The sequence below is a fragment of the Zingiber officinale genome, chromosome 2B (genome assembly GCF_018446385.1).
Source record: "Zingiber officinale cultivar Zhangliang chromosome 2B, Zo_v1.1, whole genome shotgun sequence".
NCBI classification, from domain to species: Eukaryota; Viridiplantae; Streptophyta; class Magnoliopsida; order Zingiberales; family Zingiberaceae; genus Zingiber; species Zingiber officinale.
The window spans coordinates 27,585,026-27,610,788 of record NC_055989.1 but is presented as its reverse complement, the minus strand read 5'-3'; the positions used below and the strand labels follow the sequence as shown (position 1 = coordinate 27,610,788).

Genomic DNA, 25,763 nt, shown 5'->3' with positions numbered 1-25,763 from the left:
ATATATAAGATGAGTAACAATAATAAAGAGTTGGTCCAATATACAAGTTAGTTCATGGACAATACACCAACACTAACTTGAATATGTATGTATATCAAACCGTGTTGAACCATTTAGGGGTAAATTAATTTTGAAAGATTTAGATGTAAATTAAGGAAAATTAATTAATGGATCAGATTGATCAATTCCAAGTGGTTGCAATATTAATTAATATATATGGTTATTGGTTAATTAAGTAGTTAAAATGCAACTTATTGTAGGGAATTTCCATTTTAGTAAGAAGCAGATCTAAAAATAATAACCATCTGGATAGATCATCATTAGTGTTTCCTAATTTATCTTAATAGCTGATAAAAGACTTTTATAAAATTGAATTGGTCATTCTAGAATTAGTTGGTTTGAAAAATAAGATATGTGATACCAATTTTTTTTTAAAAAAATAATCAATTGATGGCTGTATTCATTAATTAATTAAACTAATGGTGTTTTAAGTTAAAGGATGCACCAATATTTTTTTCACCTTTTAAAAAAGTGTTCCCTCACTGACCCTATAAAAAGAACCTCGTTCTTCTCCTAACTCACTTAATTCAATCTCAAATTATGAAATCTCCTGATTATTTTCTTTCCTCCTCTCGTTTTAAGTGTTTTAAGATTTCAATTTCCTTGATATAAGGTAAGAACGAACGGTAAAAGATACCTGGTGAATGTAATCACCTTTGTTATAAAAGGTTTCAATTGCCCCGAGCTATGGTGGAACGAGGAGCTTCTGTAGTTAATCAGAAACCATGGTCAATTCCTAACTATGACATATGCAAATTAATTTTTTCTAGTTGAAAGACAACTGATGTGTTGTCTGCAAGTATACGGGTGTCATCAAATAATAAAATTTTGATCCTACATAGACTAGTTATAAACACTAGCGATTACTCACGGCGGATTTGTTAAACGATCGATGCACTACTAGAAAACTAGGCTTTTGAGACAAATTTTAAGGCAATAACAAAACTTATCTCAAATACTAAATAATTAAGACAGTAATAATAGATGTCTCAAAATTTTACATAGAGACATTAAATTTAAGACAATATTAAGATTTTATCTCAAATTCAACTAAATAAGATACCTAATAAAGATAGTTAAAAATATAATTATATAAGACATTCAAATAAAACGGTAAAAAAAAATATTTGTCTCAAATTATCTTGAATATGATTCGTCAGAACGGTCATGGTAATCGTCACAGACTCTACTATTCCAGTTCCAATATATATATATATAACATAGAAAAATACATTAATAAATTTAAGTTAACAAAAATTTTTAATTTATAATTTAAGAATTATGAAAATAAAATATATTAAATATTTAATGATGTTAGGCCTAAAATACTAAATAACATAAATAATAAGAAGAATAAATAATAAATTTTTTATATATATACATGATAATATTAATTAAAGGTTTTAGGTTTTAAGTTTTAATATTAAATTATTTACTTATTTAGTATTATTTTTTTAAAGGGGTTAGGTTTTGTTTCTTTCTTTGGTGCGACAAGGAGAGAACTCCACGGCGACGAGACGATGAGGCGACGAGACGACTGAGGCCAAGATGATCTCCACGGAGAATCTCATGTACTTCTTCAGTTCTTCTCTTCTCTCCGTCCAACCTATTGAGATCGTCTCTCTTGCCGCATCCGTCGGCGTTGCGAGATCGCTACCGCTCTCACGACCATCTCGCACGCCCTGCCCCTGCGGCCTACCCCTACGGCCTGCTCCTGCCCTACCGTTGTGCCATGCGATGCTTTGGTCGTGGCTCCTGTAGCGCGCACGATCGCGGGAGACTCCTTCTTTTCCACCATCACGGTGCGGCCATTGCCGCAGCCAAAGCATCGCATGACAAGAGTTGCTGCTGTGTGCCAACTCAAACATCACACAACATTAGCAGTAGTGACTCCTATTCTGCTTCCTGCTTCCTGCTTCTAGTATCTTGAATTATTTCCTTATGTTTGATTTTTAAAATACATTGATGTAATTTTTATCAATTTCCTTTGATTTTGCTTATCCTAAATCTAATTTAGCCTAAGAATATAAAGATAAGGCTTCAATTGGATGGGCTAGGAATATCAAGATATGGTTTCAATTGGATGTGCATTTCATCTCACCAGAGTGGTAGAATTGCCAGAGCCAGATCTTAGCATTAGCTTAATTATTTTTCTTTATTTTTTTCACTTTTATCAATATGTTCACTTTTTCACTTTTAGCTTAATTGCAAGATATGATTTGTTTGGTAATCTATTAAATGAATATCAGATGCTATCAATTTTTTTTTATTGTACTAGGTGAATAATGGGCATGCTATCGAAAGGAAAAAAAAAAAGCTAAATTGAAATTATTATTATGTCTTATTATCTACTTTAATTTTTATTTGTTGCACTCATTTTACTGATTATATTTGGAATAAAGTTTAAGTAAGTTCTTCATTTTTTTTACCATTTTTATCTATTATTAATCATATCATATGACTGATATGATAAAGCAATGTTTCCAATCTAATTATAATAAATATCCTTATAAATTTTTTTGTAACAAACTGTTCATATATCTCCTATAAATTATATAGGAGAATAGCAATGTCCCTCTAGCACATAAGTCTATATACCTTACATCTGTTGGTGACAAATGGAGAAAGTGAAAGAATCGAATTAAAACTAATTATTTTAATAGAAAGACGTATGACCCATGGTTAACTAATATTCCTAATCATGTTAAACTTGAGTAATAGAGGATTCTCATTGAGTATTAGAGTACAGATAAATTTCAAGTGTTTTCTTGTCTCAAATAACATTATTTATGATTTTTTTTATTATTGCCATTATAACCTATTCAAAAAATCTCTATTTTTCTATTTTTAAGGAAATTTCAAAGAAAAATGTACTCAATAGAGAACTTGCGGGGCCAATACATAGGATCGGAAGGACTTTGATGTCTAACTTCAAAATAAAAATATGTATAATTATAATATACTATGTTTTTCTGATAACAAATGTATAAGGATTTGTCATTTTTATATAGTTGGCAGTTCATGGAAAGTCAACCATCCCTTAACAACATACATTGAGGCTCATTAACAAAATGGAGTTCTAGCTAATGTCGATGCTGCAAATTTAATAGTAAACAAATTCATTTGTGAAGGATCTTTTTTAATGTTAATAAACATCTAGGGTCAACAGTGGCGGATCCAGGAATTCAATCATGGAGGGGCGGTCGCAATCTTGAGTACGGCAAATTTTTTTTGAACAGTTAATAACTTCTATGTAATTAAAAAAATATTTTTTAAATAACTAGGCATACAGGAGAAAAAAGTACAATATTATAAAAAAAAATCATACAATAATATTAAAATATGAAAGCAGTCTACTAACGAATACGTGACAATTGCATTCTTCGAGACTCCATGTTCTGAAAACTCTATAAAATTGGCTCATTGTCGACAGTATTAAAAACATCTTTCTCGATATAGACTACTAAACTATCATTCATCCATTCATCTCCAATCCTATTTCGCAAATCTGTTTTGACAATATTCATTGCCGAAAACACTCTTTCAACGGTTGCAGTAGCAACTGGAAGAAGTAAGGCTAGCTCAATCATCCGATAAACCAAAGGAAACACACGATTCTTCATTGTTTCAATCATTTTCTTTGCAAGAGCTCCTAAATCTGAAATGCCTTCAAACCGTTCATCTGATATGACGTCATCAATATATGTTTCAAGCTCTTGTTCAACCAACATATGCTCATTCCAAGAAAAATCATCCTCATAAAAATGAGCCAGACGCACTAACTTCTGTACATCAAATCTAGAGAACGAGTTCCTAGGATCAAGGCATGACATATAAATCAACAAATCTGTAGTTGTTTCAGAGAAACGACTATCCATCTCCTGTAGAATAATATCGATAACCTACAATTTAAAAAATCAAACAACAAAAGTAAAAATTAATAAATATGTTACTGTTTAAAAGAATTTAATTGATGGTAAACAAAAAAATAATTATGAAATTACCTTACAAAAGATTTCAACATGGTAGTAGTGATAAAAATTAACATTTTTCCCATCTCTCTTCAAACGACTACGGCTGTTGATGTTATCTGTCATATTAATTATTTCAATGGAATGAGTGTTACAAAATTTCTTCACATACTCAAGTAAAATATTTCATCCAGAATCTCTCAACTTTTGTAATTTACATTTCACATTATTGATCAAACGCATCGCATTCACAATATTTTGATCTTTCTCTTGTAGAACGGTTGACAAATGATTTGTGATTGCCAGTATACGTTTCATCAATAGTAGAATAAACACAAATTCATACCTCTCCATTCTTTCAACCAAAGTTCTATTTAAACCCTTAGAAGAACGATCACCATCATCAATCAAATTTTGAAGAACCTCTATAACAGATGGCCACATTTGTTCAATACGACATAAAGTTGAATGATGAGACCCCCATCGTGTATCTCCAGGTCTAGCTAGACTAGTTTCTTGGTTTAGTCCTCTACCAGAACTAATCTCTCCTCTTTCAAGAAGTTTAACTTTTCTGTCATGTTCAAGTTGTCGAAATTTGTCGGCCCTTTTGCAAGATGATGCAGATATGTTCACAATCGAACCAACAATCCACATGAAATCACAAACATATTGATTTTCTTGAGCAACAGCTACAACCACTAGCTAGAGTTGATGAGCAAAACAATGAACATACAATGCATACGGATTTTCTTTCATTATTAGTGACTTTAAGCCATTAAATTCTCCAGACATATTTGAAGCACCATCATATCCCTGACCCCTCAATCTCGCCACTGACAAACCATACTTAGCAAATAAAGAGTCGATTGCCTCCTTCAAACAAGTAGTTGTAGTTGTTGCAACATGAACTACGACCATAAATCGTTCAATCACCTCTCCATATTTGTTCACATATCTAATAACAACTGTCATTTGCTCTTTCACTGAACAATCACAAGCCTCATCAAGTAGTAAAGTGAACCACATATCTCCAAGATCAGCTAGAATAGCATATGTGGTCTCAACTGCACAAGCATTCACCAATTGCTTCTGAATTTTTGGGGCAATCATTTGATTATTTCCAGGTGCATTCATTCCAACAACTGCCGCAACTTCTGGACACTCTGAGCTATACCATTTGAGCAATTCTATAAAATTTCCTCTATTGGATGATGTCGAAGACTCATCATGTCCCCGAAAAGGCAATCCTTGTAACAACAAAAATCGAATTACTTTTAAAATGAAAGTCAAGCGTTTGCGATAAGAAACTTCAAGCTCATGTTTCCCTGATGAAAATGAATACTCCACACTTTGTCTTTGATTCTTGAAACCCTCAAACTGTATTCTTGCCTCATTGTGCGCACTACCAACTCCACCTACAAGCTCATTGAATTTTTCAATTGCTTTTTTCCAATTTATGAAACCAGATCTCGTAAACACATCATCTCCTCCAAACCCTATATTACTAGGTCTAAAAAGATAACACCAGAAACAAAAGGCTGCATCCTTTGAAACACTATACTCCAACCAATCACGGTCTTTAAACCAAACCTCTCTGAAACATCTATTGTCTTTACCCATTTTTTTTTCTTAGAAAATTATGGCCTCGAGGTTGACTAGGGCCCATAGCAACATATTCTTTTCGAATACGATCTCTAGCACCAACATCATACTCTTCAATCAATTTTCGTAAACCAGGATCAGCAACAATTTCTACTTCACTACTCAGATTTTCAATATTTTCAAATAAAATTTGCGAAGGAGGAGGAGGTGGTGGTGGTTGTGGTGCATGAGTAGACTCTTCATCCGGAATACTAGACGATTCAATTGAACTCCTAGGCCTCTTTGCAAAATATTTCAACATTTTCTACAAATTATAATGTATGGGAAAAAATTATCAACATAAAGTAATGTGAACAATTTAACAATAACACAATTTAATTATTTAACATCATTCATCGACACAATTCTTTTAAAAAAATAAAATTAATTTAACATACATTATCAAGAAACAATCAACAATTATTAATAAAATAAAATAAAATAAAATCCACACCTGAATGAAGGCCGAAGGCTTCACCTTTGGACTTTGGCACAAAAAGATGGATCAGGAAGGGTTCCTCCTTTGATCGGCAATCGGCAGAGAGAAAAAAGATTTGGGCGCTGGGCGCAGGGCTTTCAGCTTTGTTGTTTGGTCGGTCGTCGGCGCTCGGCACTGCAGAGAGAAAAAATAAAGGGCAAGAAATATCACAAGGTTCAAGGTTTTGTGAGAGATAAATAAAAATATAAAAAATAAATGTTTCCAAATATAAAAAATAAACTGAGGAAACGTGTCAATTAAAAAAAAGGAGGAGGGATAAATAAAAATATAAAAAAAACCTTTATATATGCTTTATATAGGGAAACGTGTCAAGGTGATTCACAATTAAAAAAACGAATTGGCTTTGACTCTTCGTTTTCTCCGTTTTTCGCTCGATGCTGCGTTTTTTCTCCGGCTGCTGCGGCATGCGAGTGCCTGCGCCCCGATTTTTTTTTTTGTTCCACCGGCAAGGAGGGGCGACCGTCGACGCCGCCCCCCGGTACATCCGCCCCTGAGGGTCAAATGCAAGAAAAGTTATCAGCGGTACCTATTGAGGATCAAACAACTAAGTTGAGACAGAAGATTTTCAATAGTTTCATAGGAAATGAAAGTCATGGTTATGTTCGTACTATGGGTTTAGGTCCTAGTCCTTCTGACATGTGTACTCATCCCTTATTATCCAAAGAACATTCAAATGAGTTAATAAAAATAACTATGGAGAAAGTTGTTGTAGAGTGTATGCAAGTAGTGACTCCTATTCTAAATCAAATGAAATCTCAAATAGATGCACTTCAATCAAAGTTAGAGAATCATGAATCCCCATTGACTCATCTTCGTATGGAATCTAGTGAATTTAGTAATCAAAAGGTATATTTACTTTATTTAAATAACTGACTTTTATAATAGTTTTGTGATACACACACTATTTTTTATTTAGGGTGCCGATAATATTATTTCACATGTATAAGGATTGGGTAACCAACAGATACATTGGTAGTTGTTTTCACAAGATTTTTTTTTATTTTATTAACAATTTTTGGTGATGTAGTAGTGTACATATTTTTTAAGTTGTAGATAAATCTATTTTACAGGTGTAACAACTTGAAAGACACAAAGATATTGACAAACACATGAATCATTATTTCTTATTATGAGATGAAGAGGTTTGTTTAACTTGGGGTTGTTTGTGTTGTATATATACATAGTTGCAAGAAAAAGGATTATGTGTTGGATGATGAGATTTCTTATTGAAAAGTTCTATTTATTGATTTTTCTGAACAATATATATTATAAATTATCTTTACCTCTAATTAGAGTTTTTTTTTAATGTTCAGGATTCTGATAAAGGATTATAGAAGTTATCTTCAGATCATGAGGAATTATTCTTTAGGCTTTCTTGTGTAACTTTCATGGGAATAATAGTTTTTTTTCTCATCAAATTAATGATGGATATGTAGATATTTATATTATTGGATGAATGGTGGATGCACTTCAATTAATGATTGTAGAATTTTATATTTTGTATATCACTTTTAATTTATAAAGAGAGTTTTTTCTTTTGTTTTGAAATGACAATTCAATAAATGTATAGTAAATGTTTTTTAAAATTATTAATTTTTGTCATAAATATTGCATCTAATAAGTTAAAACATTAGAGACAGTAATTTACTGTCTTCACTTCTATTTGAGACAACACATTACCATCTCAATTTAGTGTCTCTAGTTTTTTCACAAGATAAGACATAACATTTGAGACAAAAAATAACTGTCTTAAATACTTTTGAGACAATTGAACAACCATCTCATCACCGTCTTAAATAGCATTTGAGACAGTACAATTGTCTCAATATTTTTTTTGAGACGCTTATATTGGAGACGACTACATTACCGTCTCAAAAACATTTTGAAACACTAAATTTATAATTTAAGACATATTTTGTTGTGTCTCAAAAGCCTAGTTTTCTAGTAGTGATGGTTGAGAGTCATGCTCTAAGTAAAGAGGAGTAAGATTGAGAAAGAGAGAGAAAGAGAAAGAGTATTGAGGAACTTGGTTTTGGGAAATATTCTAGGGGTTCAGTTTCATTGTGATGCTAATTAATATAGCATGGATCACCTATCACCCATCCTCTATTCCTATACACTTGTAGGAAGTTAGATTCATTATCAGCTCTTCCTCGTGGAGGTTAAGCTAGGATGCTATCTTAATCCATATCTTGTGCTACTAAATGGAAGTGGTTCCTATGAAGTCCGGTAACGAGATACCCCTGTCACTAGGGTCTCTCGGTCATAAATCACAAGAACACACTAATAGTCAATAACATAAGGATAGAAATAATAATGATGTCCAATTCCCTACTTCCTTGCGGAGAATTGCTTCTCCTTTAGAGATAATTCTCTAGATGTCCAGAAACGGGATACTCTTATCACTAACGCCCCTCGGTTATATGATTTAGGGTATTCCCTCTATGGGATAGCAATTCTACATAAATATTTAATCAAATATGGAAATTAGGCTCAAGCACATTATACACACATAATATCAAATAGATATAAGACATATAACAATGTCATACAGATAGATAATTGGCAAATTCATGAGTTCTTATATCAATTCACATCATAATTACTCCCTTAATTCTAGAACAATAGATATACTCCATAACACGGATAAAAGAATCTAAAGATAATGAAATTGAAAGTATCAAAACCTAATCTAGAGAAAGAATGGAGAAGAATGAAATGGATATAAATATGATTTATGAATGATAAATTTTATTAGATGAAAAAATTTTATTTTTCTTCTTCCTTCTTCCTCATCTTGGCCAAAAATCAACCTTGTGGTTGCTAGCACAAGCAAAGGTTGTTTCTTTCTCCACTTTGTGAGTTTGTGAGACAAACGAGAAGCTTGTTCGTGTGTATATCGTTAAAGCGCGAACGCTTGATCATGCTGAGATCCTAGCTATTGGGAGATCGTGTGCATGCACCAAAAGTATAACTATCATGAAACTTAGTATAGGATGCTTGATTATTCTTCCCCTCTCATGGATCCTCTTGATAAGGAACTAAATGTTTTCCGCTGCACTCTTGATGTAGGCCCTTAACGCTTCCTTGGGCCATTGTTTTATTGCGAACAAGTTAATGTTCGTCTTCTTATATCGGCAGCTACTAGCAAAATGCTGCAGGAATGCCGACCGGAAGTCCTTAAAGCTATGGATTGATCTTTTCGGTAGGCGCCTGAACCACCTATGCATCGATCCAGAGAGGGTGGTGAGGAAAACTCGGCACTTGATCTCGTCGGTGTATTGATGTGGTGTGGCCATGTTATCAAACTTGATCAGATGATCCTCTAGATCGGTTGTCCTATTATACTCCCCGATCGTCAATGGCGTGTAATGTCGTGGTAGTTGGTCATCCAGAATCCCTTGAGAGAACTATTTGTTTATCCATTCAAGGGAGTCATCGAGTTTAGGTGCCTTACCCTTCCGTCTATCTTGCATAGGAGGTTGTTCCTCATTGGTCAGTCAGGCGATCCGGTCAAACTGGCCTCATTTGGTTATCACAATTGTGAACGTCTGTTATCCTCTCTTTAGTCGTCTGGTTGTCGGGGGGTTGCTTGTCATCCGGTCAAAGAAGCAATCCGGTCAGATGAGCCTCCGGGCTGCACCTTGATCCTGGACCTCCCTTTCGGTGAGTGGGTGATCATACTCGATCGGACCTTTCATGCACGATCGACCCTTTGCAGCCTGCTCGACCAACTTTGGTGACCTGGCAATTCCATGCCTTTGACTACCTTGAGTTTGACCTCCACGTCAGCTACTTTTCCCACCTTTGACTCGTCCTTGGTGGGCCCCTTTTACCACCGCATCATTTAGGAAATTTCAGTTTTAAAAGATTCTAAAATAATTTAGAAATTTCATTTTAGATATATTCTATAAATTAATTTCTAAAATTTTTTCTATTTTTATTACAAATGTTTATATTTGGAAAGTTTCCTAATTTGTTAGGAAATTCTAATTTTAGAAAGTTCTAGAATAAATTTAAAAATTTTCAATATGAAAATATTTTGTAATAATTCAAAATTTTTTAATTTTGGATATTCTAAATTAATTTTAAAAAATCTATTTTTAAAAAAATTCCTAATTTATTAGAAAAATTTAATTTTGAAAAGTTTCTAAAATAATTTAGAAAAATTCTAAATATATAAGATTTTGAATTAGTTAAGAAATTATAATCATAAATTTTCTAATTTGTTTGATAAGTTAAAATTAGAGAATTATTTTCTAATTAATTAGATCTTCTTGATTGAGTATAATTTCCTAGATAAATATGTAATTAAAATTTAAAATTTTATTTTCTAATTTAATTATAAGAATCTTGATTTATAGAAATTAGATTCTTAATCATATTTTATTTATAAATAATAGTATGATAACTATGACATAATTTGTGCTAGGTCATGCCATATATGTATGTCATGTAGATACATTTATATACCATGCGTCTGTCGTATTATATTATTAATTATATATCATGTGTGTGATGTGTTATATTATTAATTATGTCATGATTAGATATAATTATGGCATACATGTGTGATGTCATGTCATCATATTTGCCATGTGAATGATATCATATAGATAGATCATATGCATGATGATATTGAGACCTAAATCCCTTACAACATATTAAAACATACACCTTCTGTCAATATGGTAAGAACCAGAGTTTGATTACTTGTTTGAGTTGCTATGTCAAAATCAAGCTCAACTTGAAATTAAACATGTTCGAACTATTGAGATACAATCTCATGATTAACGGGTTGGTTTTAACTTTAAGTGTTGATTTGTTGTGCCAAAGCCAAAGTTAACATGGATAGAGGTAAAATTGGTTGATATACATTTGATGTATACTTGTTAATGTGTTAACAACTCGATGTTTATGTAAATATTCAATTAGTTGATAGCACAATATGATAGTTATGTATACGATATATAATTGGTATATGTGATACCTACCACTATAGCTAAGAATGATTTGCTTGCCAGAGTCAAGGTTATTCTTATCTATAGCGGATATCAAATCACTTGGAGAAAACCTACGATCGTCTGAATTCAAAGTAAGAGCTCTTGAATCAATAAGTAAGTGGAAATCCATATACATGTGTAAATTGCTTACATTTATGGAATAAATCATCTCTCTCATATTTGCTTGATTGTGTATTTCTAGTTTATTAGAATAAGTATGTTTTTTTTTTTAATTTACGCTCAACTTTGGAAACAACCAAACTGACAAGACCGAACTTCTTGGATTGGCTTCGCAACTTGAGAATTATTCACAAAGCCAAGAAAGAAGAACCGACTCTAAAGGATCCATGTTACCACTGTGGTAAGATGAAACTTTAGAGAAGAAAATGACCAGATTTATCTTGAGTCCATAAATAAGAGAAAGACATTCGATGCCCTATCTCCTTCAACTATCTTCGATATTGAATGGTGTTTCTTCAAATACTTAGGTATTCAATACTAGAAATGTCTCACATATATGTAATGATATATGTGGGCTAAAAGAATAGTAGACGACGAGATAATCAATTAGCTTCCTAGACGTAACATAGTTGCCTTAGCGATATAAGTAAGAAATGCATGTCCAAATTACACAATAGTAGAATTCTAGAATCATTTGAATTGAATTCGTTTGATACATGTGATTAATGCTTAAAAGACAAGATGACTAAGTTATTTTTTTTCCTAAAAAAGTGAACTAGTGGGAGAGTTGTTTGACCTTATACATACCGATGTATATGGACTAATGTCAACTCTAGCACGAGGAGACTACAACTGTTGCATTACCTTCATCAATGATCACTCATGATTTGAGTATATGTATTTATTGAAATACAAGTCTGAGACCTTTGAAAAGTTTAAAGAATCCAGAAATCAAGTAAAGAAACATCCTGGCAAAGGTATTAAAATAATTTGATCTGATCGAGGTAGTAAATACTTAAGTCAGGAGATTCAAGGTTATCTCATAGACAATGGGATATGTGTTTGAAAGGTCAGACCCAACCTTGTTGGACATTGTTAGGTTAATGATAAATCATGCAATTCTTCCCAAAGCCTTTTTGGAATTACGCAATTAGGACAGCTGTTTACTTGTTAAATAGAGTCCTGACTTAGGCAATCTCTATGTAACACCCGCCCTCCCTGCTAACCCTAAGGGACGGGGCTACGATACTCTACGTACGTATTACAGCGGAAGACTTAAAAATTATTTTTCTTAACTTATTTCAAACCGAACTACACTAACATGGTTTCATAACATGATAACAAAATCAATAAAAACTTAATATCAAGTCACCAATAGTGTATTACATTTCACAAAACCAAAGCATAGTTCTTAAAGGTTTTAAAGCAGGTTCTTAATTAGTTGCCTAGCCACCGCCACACACATCTTCGTTGCCCCTCCTGCTGCTCCTTTAACTCATCCAGCTTTTTCCTTTATCTGTGGTACAAGGAAAGTAAGCTATGAGCACTCATGGCTCAGTAAGTTCCTTTCCTACTCACTAAAATCAAAAATCAACACATAATCAAGAATGTATCAACAAGTCATAATCTCAACTAATCATGGCATAACCTAGCATTCTATTCAAGCATATCACGCATCATAATATAATCACCGCTAGTCATGGCATATCAAACATCATCATGGCCGAAACATATACCTAGTGCATTGCATAAAACATAGCTAGACATGGTATAACAACCAAGTATCATGGTATATCAAAGCATGGCCGAAACATGTATATCAAAGCATCATAACTATGGCCGAACATGTATATCAAAGCATCATAACTATGGCCGAACATGTACATCAAAGCATCATCATATCCATGGCCGAAATCTATATATCAAGCATCAACATATCCATGGCCGAAACATGTCTATAAGGTATAGCATGAACATAACATAATCATACCTTATCATGGCATATCATAATCAAGAGCATAGCATGAAACATAGCATAATCATAAGGTGTATGCAATATGATTTTGGAAAACATGTATCCGAAAAACATGTGTATGTCTCATGATCTTTAAAACCATTTTCTTTTACATATATATACTTAAAAGTAATCTCAACATAAGGGGGATCCCGGCTATGTACCACTTACATATTGCGCGCAACCTTGTAAGTCCAAGGTAGCAAGTCTTGAACCCTACGAGGCAAACATACTAGGCCCTTAGTCCTAGGGGCACTTAGGAGCTCATCCCTAACGAGGTCCTTAGTCCTCGGGGCGCTTATGGAGCCCACCCTTGGTACAAGCCACTCACACATAAAGTAAAGTACATGTCATACATATCATGTATCATAAAAGCATGCATCACTTAGGCACACATCATATCATAAAGGTATGCATCACTTAGGCATACATCATATCATAAGGTATGCATCACTTAGGCATACATCATGTCATAAAGGTATGCATCACTTAGGCATACATCACATCATAAAGGCATGCATCACTTAGGCATACATCATGTCATAACAATATGCATCACTTAGGCATAGATCATAAAAACATGCATATCTTAAGCATAAAGCATATCATCAAGCACGCATGATTTAACCACATAGCATATCATGAAAGCATGCATATTTTAAGCACTAAACATAGCATTAAAGCATGCATAATTTAACCACATATCATAACATAAGCATGCATATTTTTAGCACAAAGCATATCATATCATAAAAGCATGCATATCATATCATAAGTCATAAATCACAAGCATACATATTAAGCATAAGGGTGTATCTTGTGATTATCCTATCATAGGAAACATGGTATCATATTCATCTTGGTTCTAAGCTTCCTAAACCCTTGTGGCCGAAACCCCTTTAGAGCTTAATTTAGGTTAAACACAACATCCAAGCATATGACACCTAAATTATCATAACATTTTCATAGGAAGCATTATAAACATGATTAACTTAGTTTCTAAGTTCTTCAAGTCCCTAATTTCATGTGGCCGAAACCTTAAGGTGTGAAACAAGGTTCCATATGACATAAAAGCATGGACAACTTTAAATCATATTTATAACATTTTTACCAAGGAACAAGGTAAACACATTTGACACATTTGAATTAGTTCCTAAGTTCTTTAAGCCCTTAACATATGTCATGGCCGAAATTTAACAAGTTCTCATTAGGGCTACAAACAAGCATACAAGCATGTGAACTTGGACTAACCTTATGTATAAATTCATACAAGGCATCATACAATAGTTATGGCCGAAACATACCCTAGCATCATTTTAGGTCATAAAACAACATATAGCAATTGAACCTTGGCTTTCTACTTATCATATTTCATGTAGAGTGACATGAGCATATTTAATTTGAGTCCTAGGGTCCCTAGGGCATCTAAACCTTCATGGCCGAGACTTACAATGGTCCATTTAGGTCATGGAAAAATTATACAAGCATGTGACACAAGCAATAGGTTATCATATTTTCATAAGAAACATTTTAACACCTTTGGTTTAAATTCTAAGGCCTCTAGGTCATTTAAACCCTACTTGGCCGAAACTCATCAGTGTTTAAACTTGCTTCAAATAACATAAAAACATATGAAGTCATACGAGTTTCATAGCATATGTAAAGACAAGCATAATGAGTATACATATGAATTGTGTCTTAGGCTTTCTAGGTTTCTTTTTCTCTTTTTCTTTTATTTTTTTCTCATGGCCGAAACCTACCATTCTTTAGCTAGGTTCTTAAGTGGCCTAAAGCATGAAAAACCTAAGTAAGTTTCATGGCAAAAGTTACTAAGAAACATATATACAAATTGGTTCATGAATAAGCTAGGACCCCTTGTAGTCATACATGTTATATGTCGTGCAACTAATTTTTCTACACCCTAATTAAGCATGAGGGCATTAAAAAACTTTCATATCTAAACAGCACAGAGGTCTTGAGCATATTAAAATTTTATTTAAGCTTTTCTAAGCTATCCATCTCATCATGGCCGAAAAACCCTAAGAAGGAGTTCATGAAATTCTAGCAATATTCAAGCATACAAATCCTTTAAGATCTTTGTATTCTATCACATGAGCATGGTTATTTAAATTTAAAGGTCTTCCTAACCCTAAACCCTTTCTTGACCGAATCATATGAGTGGGTTTTCTTTTAGTTTCAAAATATCTTCTAAGGAAGAAAAACTAATACATGATCTTTAATATTTCATAGGGAGACCCTTGTACTAGTTGGGTAAAACAATAAATTTCCCTAGCCTCTTAAGAATATTTTTGGCCGAAATTCTAGGGTTCAATACTCCTCTGATCAAGCATCATATAGGTATAAAAGCATGAAGAAGAACCCCTCTACATAGCATAGAAAAATCTATCATGTAGTGAAGACTAGTTTAAACATCATTAGATTTTTGAAAGCCCTTCTTGGCCGAATTTTCTCAAACTTGTTTCTAGGTTTTAAAATCTTCATAAAATCCGAAAAACACTTAAAACGCCTTGTACCACAGGTGAGGGGAAGCTTTCATCCTTTTCGCTTGTGGATCTAAGGTATGGTGAAGAAGAAGTAGTCTCTTCTTCTAGTTCCTTTCCCTTGATTCCTTTGCTAAGTCCTCCTTGTGTCTTAGGCTTTCTTAGGGGAAAACTTGGCTTTGGGTCTGAAGATGGAGGAGAGGGGACTGTGGTGTTCTCGGTGAGGAAGAGGGAGAATGAGAGAAAATGAGAGAAAATAGAATTTTCCCTTTACATATTCTCTTTTATGTTAAGGGGGAAGAGGTAGAAAACTTGGTTTTTGCTTTCCTTCTCCCTTTGCCTTTTTTTTCTATTTCTTTTTATTTTTATTTATTTATTTATCCTCATCATTCATGGTGAAATAAGGGGGAATGAATCCCCTTAATTAACCTCTTTTATTTTCGGCAAGAGAAGAGAGAAAGAGGGAGAGAAAGGGAGGAAGGCAAGTTGCCTTTCTCTTGCTCTTTTCTTGTTTTCTTTTGGCTAGCTTTTACTCTTACCTTTATCATGAGTTTCCCTGCTTTGCTATCAATATCTTCTCTCTATCCCAATTGGTTTCTACTAATTAATTCTATGAATTATAATATAATAGGTTCAAGGTTCAATCCTTGACCTTCACTTCTTTTTATTTCATTTTATTCCTTTTTGCCTCAACTCACTTCCTATTATTTTTCTAAGGCAAAATCCCACCTTCATATATTTATCTTACAAGCTTAGTGGGTATTACACTCTACTACTCCATTTAAAATGGACTAGTACAAACCCTCATTTATCTTATTTGAAGATATGAGGTTGTCCTTATTTAAAGAAGACTATATCAGATAAGTTGGATGCTAAGTCTGATAAGTGTATACTTATTGATTACCCTAAGGAAACTAGGGGTTACCAATTTCATCAACCCTAGGAACAAAAAATGTCCGTTTCAAGGTATGTTGTATTTTTAGAGAAAGAATTTCTCTTATAAGAAAATAGTAAGAGTAAGGTTCAACTAACAGTAGTTCAAGTGACTCCAATAGACATAGTAGAGATGCATATTTAAGAACCACAGTTAAGTACTCATTAGGATGAGGTAATAGCCGAACCTGTTGATACATTACCTCTTCATAGATCTAGTAGAACACATCTAATTCCTGAGAGACATGGATTTCTCATAAGTGAACCGAGAGACATGCCACTCATTGAGGACGATAAATCTACTGATTACAAAGAAGTTCTAAAAAGTTCAGAAAGAGACTCGTAGTTCTGAACAGTGGGAGTAAGGTTGAACTAAAAATAGTTCAAGTGACTCAAATAGACACAATAGAGATGCATATTCAAGAACCGTAGCTGATTAATCATTGGGATGAGGTAACAACCGAACCTATTGATACACCACCTCTTCGTAGATCTAGCAGGACACATCTAATTCTCGAGAGATATAGATTTCTCATAAGTGAACCGAGAGACGTGTTACTCATTGAGGTTGAAGAACCTACTGATTACGATGAAGTTCTAAAAAGTTTAGAAAGGGTCTCATGGTTTGAAAAACCATGAAATAGGAAATGGATTCTATATACGAAAACCAAGTTTAGAACTTGATGAATTCACTCTAAGGTATAGTACCTATTGGGTGCAAGTGGATTTTTAAGAAGAAAATTGACATGGATATGAGTTTGATTTCTCACAAAATCTTGACAACCCTTGGGTATACAAGAAGATTAGTGGGAGTACGGTCGTATTCCTAGTATTATACATTAATGACATATTGCTTATAGGAAACGATGTGTCATTTCTACAGTTAGTTAAAGTTTGGTTGTTTAAAACATTCTCCATCAAAGACATGAGAGAAGCAACTGAAATCCTCTGGATTAAGATGTATAGAGATAGATCGAAAAGGTTGCTTAATCATTCACAGTCTACATACATCGATAAAGTGCTAAATAGTTTAGTATAGAAGATTCCAAGAGAGGGTTGTCTTCCCATGTGACATGGGATTTACCTTCCAAAGTCTATGTGATCAAGCATACAAGACGAAAAGATTCACATGATTTAGATCCTATATACATCGGCTATAGGATCAATCATGTCTGCTACGTTATATACGTGGCCCAATGTATCGTACGCTCTGATTGTCATGAGTAGATATCAATCAGATTTAGGCATGGATTATTGGGTGGATGTCAAGGTAATCCTTAAGAACTAAGGATTTGTACTTAGTGTTGGTGCAGCGGTGCCGGCAAGAGGGGAGAGGTGAATTGCTTGCAAATAAAGAATACCCTCCTCAAGACTTTCAACTCAAAAATAATAACAACAATAAAATAAAGTAAAATGACAGAAAAGAAAAAGGGACTCAACGAGTTGACTTGGTTACAACCAAGAAGGTTGTTAATCCAAGGCGGTTGAATAGACGCACTAAGAAAGTCTCCTTCTCTGAAGGCGGAAAAGCCTTTTACACACTAAAAGCTCTTACAAGTTGCTAGGAATTGAATACTGAGTTGATTGATTAATTCCTAGGTCCAGAGGTCCTTTTATAGCCCCTGAAAACTCTATCTCTAAGGTTGAAGGTGCCTCCAAAGACCATCCGAGGCGCCTCCAATGTGAAGACCGGATAGAGTTCTATCCGATTGCAAACGATCACGTAGACTGTGTCTGAGGCGCCTCACATGCTCTTGAAGGCGCCTCAGACAAGTTGAGGGTGCCTTCAACATAATCAAGGTGCCTCCAGCACTGCAGTCAGCGCAGGCGCCTTCAGCACTTGTTGAAGACGCCTCTAACTAGCTTCTTTAGCTCCTTTTGACTTCTTTTCTCCTTCTGAAGCTCCGATTAATTAGGTGATTATGGCCAACCGAAATAGGGCTTACCCGAACCCAATTTTTGACATTCTCCTTGAGTAGACTTCCGACCCGGCTTCTCGTCCCTCGAATGACACACACGTTCTTCTCGTCCATCGGTGTACTCTTCCGCAGCTCTCTCGTCCTTCGGACGCACCAAGCCCGTCGGCTCCCTTCCCGTGCCATCTTTCTCGCTAGCTACGTCTTCCGCTCAACTTCCTGCACTCCTAAGCTTCTGCACACTTAAACACAGGGATCAGATAACAAGCAGGACCTAACCTAACTTGGTTGATCACATCAAAATAATGATGGGGTCCAACAATCTCCCCCTTTTTGATGTGCATCAACCCAAGTTCAAGTTAGGGAAAAATTAGACAAATAGTAATTTATAGAAATTACTAAACTAACAGTTTAAGCATAAAGATTACAATAATAGAATTTGCAACACTAAGAAAAAGAAAATTAACTCTCCCTAACTTGTTCATATCTCTCCCCCTTTGATCACAGCAAAAAATGGGGGTCATAACTATCAAGTAGAAGTTTTCTAAAAAAAAGTTCAAGTTTTAAAAGAAATCATTTTCAAAATAATTTCTAGGCTAAAAACAATTTTGAGAATTTCTTTTAAAAATTTTCTAAGTTAAACTTAGGTAAGATAGTTTTCAAAAGAAATTTAAGCAAAAATTTCTAATTTCAGAAGAAATTTTACCTTAGGAAATATTAGTAAAAATTTTATGCATGAAACATTTTTCTAAGTATAAAAATATTTTTGAAAAAATTGTTTAAAAAATGTTTGAAAAAGTTTTTAAAGCATTATTTAATTCTAATTTTAATGCTTTACCAAAAAGTTAATTAAACATTTTATTTCAATATTTTGGCTTCCAGGTCATGGCGAGGCACTAGGCATTCTTGGTTATTGGAACAACAACCACTTCCTTAGACAAAGTCTCATAAAGAAATTTTAACGTTTAATTTTTTCGCTGAAAGCTTTTAACCAATCAAAAAATTAGTCTAGAAAAGATTTTAGAACCCAGTAAAAGTTCCTTCCTACTAGATTAATCAAGAACTTAGGGGGTACATAACTTTTGAGAATTTTCCTAAGTTGTCCTTGATGTTTTCTAATGTACCAGTTTAATTTTCCATATAACCTGAGTTTTGATTTTGGAAATTTATCTAAGCATGCATAATCATTTTTCAATTTTTCAATTTCATTTTTCAATTTCTCATTTTCTAATTTTAAATTATCGTATATTTCTAGTGGGCATGCTTTTGCTAATTTCAATTTCAATTCAGTATTTTCTTTTTCTAATTTTGTTAGATCTTTCATAAGCACTTTAATAAATTGAAAAGACTGAGTAGGGGTGAGAGCACGTACCTTACTTACCTCACTTGGTGATGCTCCCCCTTCATTGTAGCTTTCTTCTTCTGATGATCCTCCCCCTTCATCTATGCTCATCTCCGAGCTGGTTTCTTCGAAAAGATGGTTGGCCATCAGTGCTAATCCCGAGAAGGCTTTAACATTTGATTCCGAGGATGACGATTCATCCCATGTAGCCTTCAGACTCTTACGCTTCGAGGACGTCGGTCTTTGAGACTTCTCCTTGTCCCTTTTCTTTAGTTTTGGGCAATCATCCTTGATGTGCTCTTCCTCGTTGCAGTTGTAGCATCGGACCGTCCTTCTATTGTGTTGATGCTTTCTTGTCTGCGATCTAAATTTGTTAGTTTTAATAAACTTATTTAATTTCCTTACCAATAGCGCCGCTTCAGTTTCATCGATCGATGCTTCCGAGTCGGGATCTTCCTTTTCGGCTTGTAGGGCTATATTGAGATTTGGCTTCTCTACTTGTTTAGGCTCTACAATTCGAGATTCATGAAGTTCAAATGTAGAAAATAAATTTTCTAAACTACTTACCTCAAAGTCCTTAGAGATGTAGTATGCATCTACTAAGGACACCCATTTTAGAGACCTTGAGAAGGTGTTGAGCACGTACCAGATCGAGTCTCGGTTTGTTACCGATTCTCCGAGGTTGTTCAATTGCGTTATCAGCTCCTTAATTCTCGCTTGAAGTTGCTCTACCTTTTCGCTGTTGTTCATCTGGAGGTTTGTCAGCTGAGTCCGGAGGATGTCGCGCCTTGCTAATTTCGCTTCTGAGGTGCCTTCGTGGAGCTCCAAGAATTTTTCCCAGAGGTCTTTGCCAGAGTCATAGCATCTAATCCGACTTACCTCCTGGGACGGCAAAACACTGAGCAGGTGGAACTCCACATTTCTGTTAGCTACGAAATCGGCTTGCTCCTTCTTCGTTCAGTTGTATTCTTCCTTGTCTTTAGGGGCTGAAAAACCATATTTCATTATTAGCAGTATATCAAATTCAGTCTTAAAAAATACCTCCATTCTTCGCTTCCATGTAGCGAAGTCTCCGTCGAATTTTGGGGGATGAATGCTTGTTCCGGCCATCGTCTTGATCTTTGTGCTTCAGTCGGCGGTTAGTCCTTCTGAGGCTGTCAGACTCTGATACCACTTGTTGGTGCAGTGGTGCCGGCAAGAGAGGAGGGGTGAATTGCCTGCAAATAAAGATTACCCTCCTCAAGACTTTCAACTCAAAAATAATAGCAACAATAAATAAAGTAAAATGACAGAAAAGAAAAAGGGACTCAGCGAGCTGACTTGGTTACAACCAAGAAGGTTGTTAATCCAAGGCAGTTGAACAGGTGCATTAAGAAAGCCTCCTTCTCTGAAGGTGGAGAAGCCTCTTACACACTAAAAGCTCTTACAAGTTGTTAGGAATTGAATACTGAGTTGATTGATTAATTCCTAAGTCTAAGGGTCCTTTTATAGCCCCTGGAAACTCTATCTCTAAGGTTGAGGGTGCCTCCAAAGACCATCCGAGGCACCTCCAATGTGAAGACCTGATAGAGTTCTATCCGATTGTAAACGATCACGTAGACTGTGTCTGAGGCACCTCACATGCTCTTGAAGGCGCCTCGGACAAGTTGAGGGTGCCTTCAACGTAATGAAGGCACCTCCAGTACTGCAGTCAGCGCAGGCCCCTTCAGCACTTGTTGAAGGTGCCTCTGGCTAGCTTCTTTAGCTCCCTTTTGTTGGAATATATACTAAAAGTCTAGTTTTTCTTATAAACATTTATTTAGAAATAAGAATCTCATTGGTCAAATGTCTACATTTATGTTAAGTGTAGTTGTCCGTTTAATTTATATTGTAGATAACATGATGTGAGAAGACAAACAGAAGTTCATATTATCAGTTCCTTATAAATTATAAACAGTTACTCACGACCAAGATGGAATGAGACAAACGATTGGAGTGGTTGTAGTGTAATTAGATATTAGTTTATCTTGACTAATAAATTACACTAGTACACTATGAGTGTATTGAGCAGGACCATTTGAGGTAGTTTCTTTTTATACTGACTATATAAAAGAACAATACCTCTGTTATCATGGAAGTACGTACTCTTAATCATGATATAATAACAACGACGTATACTTAATATTTATTTCTTTAATTTATCAAAGGGTGTGATTTAGTTCAATAAATCAATAGGCCCGATAAGTTGGGAAATAATATTATCTATATGGTGTGTTGTTGATTATAGAATGAAACTGTATCCTAGTAATCTAGGTTGATGATGTCACTTAAGGAGCTCATAAAGATTGTCATATAAATCCTGTAGGTGGACTTAGTCCGATATGATAATAAAGTTGAGTGGTACTACTCTTGGAGCTAGATATTAATTAAGTGAGTTGTCAGTAACTCATTTAATTAGTGGGCATTCAATATCTCAAACACAGGGAGACTAACGTATTCATAATAAGAAGGAGCTCATATAGTAATATGGGATTGGTGCGGTAGTGCAATAATAACTCTTTAGTGGAACGAGATATTATTGATGAACTTGAGTTGGGTGTTCGGGGCAAACACAGGAAGCTCAAACTCATCAGAGACGAAAACCAATTCCTCCTCTCGGTCTCTATTGTAACCTCTTATTTATAAAGTCTTATATCCACCAAAAATTCAACTTCTTACCCACTTCTTGGTGGTCAACCAAGCCTAGCTTGGAGCCCAAGCTCGGGCCGGCCAACCCAAACCAAGATGTGAGCCAAGTTGTGGCCGGCCCTAGCTTGGAGCCCAAGCAAGGGTGGCCGGCCACATAAATATTAAAAGGAGTTTTTAAATTTTAAATCTTTCCTTATGTGGAAGCCATAGTTTTAAAAGATAGTTTTTAAAATTTTAAATCTTTTCTTTTATAGCTTTCTACAAAGGATTAAGAGAAAGATTTGATATCTTTCCTTATTTGTAGTTAAAAGGAATATTTTAATTTTTGATAAAACTTTCCTTTTTAGCAACCATCCACATGTTTTAAAAGGAAGATTTTAATTTTCCTTTACAACCAACAAGGGATTTAAAGAAAAAAAAATTAATTAAAATTTCTTACCGGAAACAAATAAGGAAGTTTTAATTTCATGTTTAAAACTTTCCTTGTTTCGATTTAAAGAGGTGCCCGCCCATGACAAGAAGAAAAGGAAGTTTTAATTTTTTATTTTAAAACTTTCCTTTTTTAGTCATTGGCAAGGAATATAAGGAAGTTTTAATTATGTTTAAAACTTTCCTTATTTGCCAAGACCAAGGAATATAAAAGATAAGGAGGGGGTGCCTCACCCAACAACACATCTATTCTTCCTCTCTTATTCCTTGTGGCCGGCCCTTCCTCTTCCCCTTTTCTTCTTCTTTGGTGGCCGGCGGCATCAACCTTTGTGGAGATATTGGTGGCCGACCTATGCTTGAAGGAGGAGTAGAGAAAGGAGGCATTGTTTCCTAGCATCCCTTGGAGATTGGTTGGTGGCCGGAACTCATCATCCTTGAAGGTTGTTGGTGGCCGAAACTTGGAAGCAAGAAGAGAAGACTTGGGTGAATTTCATCTTGGTAGATTGTCGCCCACACAACGTCCAAGAGAAGGAGTGGAATATAATATAAGATCAAGAGATCTATAAGTTGCAAAAGGTATAACTAGTTATTAGTTTCTGCATCATAACTAGTTCATCTTTTGTATAGATCTTGAAAAACCAAACACAAAAGGTTATCAGTTTTTGTTATCGATTTTCGTTTCGATTTCATGTTTTGATATTGTGTTTCTATTGATGTCTCTATAGTTAAACCTAGTTTACTGTAAGAAGTTAAATATCCAATTTCTCTGTGAGACTTTGTCTAGGAAGTGGTAGATGATCCCATACCCAAAAAGGCCTAGTGCCTCGCCATGTTTAACCTGGAAGTCGATCTTAGAAATAGATATTTGATAACTTCTGTAATATGGTTTAACTTAGGAAGATCTCATCAGTAGAACTTAGAGTAAGAATGTTAAGTTTCGTTCCCAATCAAAGTTTAACTTCTAAAGGGAAAATTTGGATTAATAATGTTAAGCATCGTTTGCAATCCAAACTTAACTTTAGTAGAGTAGCTAGGATAGTTCTATGCTTGTACAAATTTTTGTACAGGGGAACTAGGACGGTATTTCGAGTAGCAACCAACACTTTTGACTTCTTTTCTCCTTCCGAAGCTCCGATTGATTGGGTGATTGCGGCCAACCGAAATATGGCTCACCCGAACCCAATTTCCGGCCTTCTCCTCGAACAGACTTCTGACCCGGCTTCTCGTCCTTCGAACGACGCACACATTATTCTCATCCACCAGTGTACTCTTCGACAGCTCTCTCGTCCTTCGGACGCACCGAGCCCGTCGACTCCCTTCCCGTGTTGTCCTTCTCGCTAGTTGCGTCTTCCGCTCGACTTCCTGCGCTCCCAAGCTCCTGCTCACTTTGACACAGGGATCAGATAACAAGCAGGACCTAACCTAACTTGGTTGATCACATCAAAATAATCAAGGAGTCCAACACGTAGCATATGGAAAGGGTGATATGATTATACGTGGGTATACTGATACCAGTTTCCAGATAGGCAAGGGTAATTCTAAGTCGCGGTCTGGATATGTATTCACCTTAAAATGAAAGCACAATAAATTAGAAAGGTTTCAAGAAAGAAAATCGTTACATATTTTACCACTGAGACGGAATACATTGTAGTTTCTAAAGCAGCAATGGAAACGGTTTAGATCAAAAAGTTCGTCACTGAACTTTGATGAGGTTCCGAGCATTGTTAAAGCAGTACTAGCTTACTGTGACAATAATAAGGTCATTGACCTGGCCAAGGAACCTAGGTATCATCAATGATCTAAACATGTTTTCACCGCTATCACTTGATCGAAGAGATCAAAGTAAGAATGAAATACAAATCGAAAAGATTTCCATTGAAAGGAACTTAGAGGATCCTTTGATGAAACACCTACTTCAAAATAAGTTTGAGAGTTATATAAAGACCTATGGTATAGGGTACCATTGCGATTGGTATTTGGCCAAGTGGGAGTATGTTGTGTTTGAGAGGTATCCTGAAGTAATCGTCTTATAATTTGTATCTATTTATTGGATAAATAGAAATCATTTCTATGTTGATGAGTATAATAAGCTAAAGGATCGGAAGATTGAACCGTGCGAGATACTACAGAATATCTATAATAATGCTTACAGGTTGCGTCTTCCTAGTCATTTGAAGACATTTGATGTCTTCAATGTGAAACACTTGACTCTTTACTCTGTTGATACTAATGATACTACTACGAACTCAAGGATGAATTCTCTTCAACTCGAGGCAACTAATATAAGACCAACATAGGAGAACTTAATCTTTTGAGGGGCGTAACTTTTGACTCAGAACTCGGAATTGGGCTTTGCCAGCGCTCACACATGCAAAATTCGAAAATCTATGTTTGTTATTGGGGAACCCGTAACCGTCAAATTTTCGGCTTAAAATCAACCATTTAAGACCCTTTTTGGAGGATTCAAACTTTTTTTTTTGCTATTTTTAGTAATTTTTGTTTTTATGGTAATTAGGGTATTTCTGGTTTTTATGAGTTACGATTTGTCTATATCATTATCTTATTTTATTAATTTCTTTATGTTAAGATGTTTTTTTTTACAAGATAGAAATCAAGATATGCATAGTAAGAATTCTTTTCGTTTTTTTTCAGTCTTAAGGTCTAGAATTTATATAAATATCTATTTAGATATTCGAGGAATCATCCATCTATTATTAACAAAGTTTTTTTTTTTTTTACCAACAGTAGGATTCTCTTTAGTGTTTTTCAAATTCTCTTATTGTCTTCTCCAATATCCCTTCTTATTTTGTCTGAACGATAATCATT

At 34.8% G+C, this 25,763-nt stretch overlaps 1 protein-coding gene across 1 annotated transcript; it reads right to left on the bottom strand.

Annotated features, from left to right (window-relative positions):
- Positions 1–3,467: 3,467 nt before the first annotated feature.
- Positions 3,468–5,651, bottom strand: LOC122048213 (zinc finger MYM-type protein 1-like). Its single transcript, XM_042609807.1, has 3 exons — positions 4,765–5,651; positions 4,455–4,635; positions 3,468–3,962 (listed from the first exon to the last, which is right to left on the bottom strand). Exons 1-3 carry the CDS (start codon positions 5,649–5,651, stop codon positions 3,468–3,470), a joined length of 1,563 nt encoding a protein of 520 aa, XP_042465741.1.
- Positions 5,652–25,763: the final 20,112 nt, after the last annotated feature.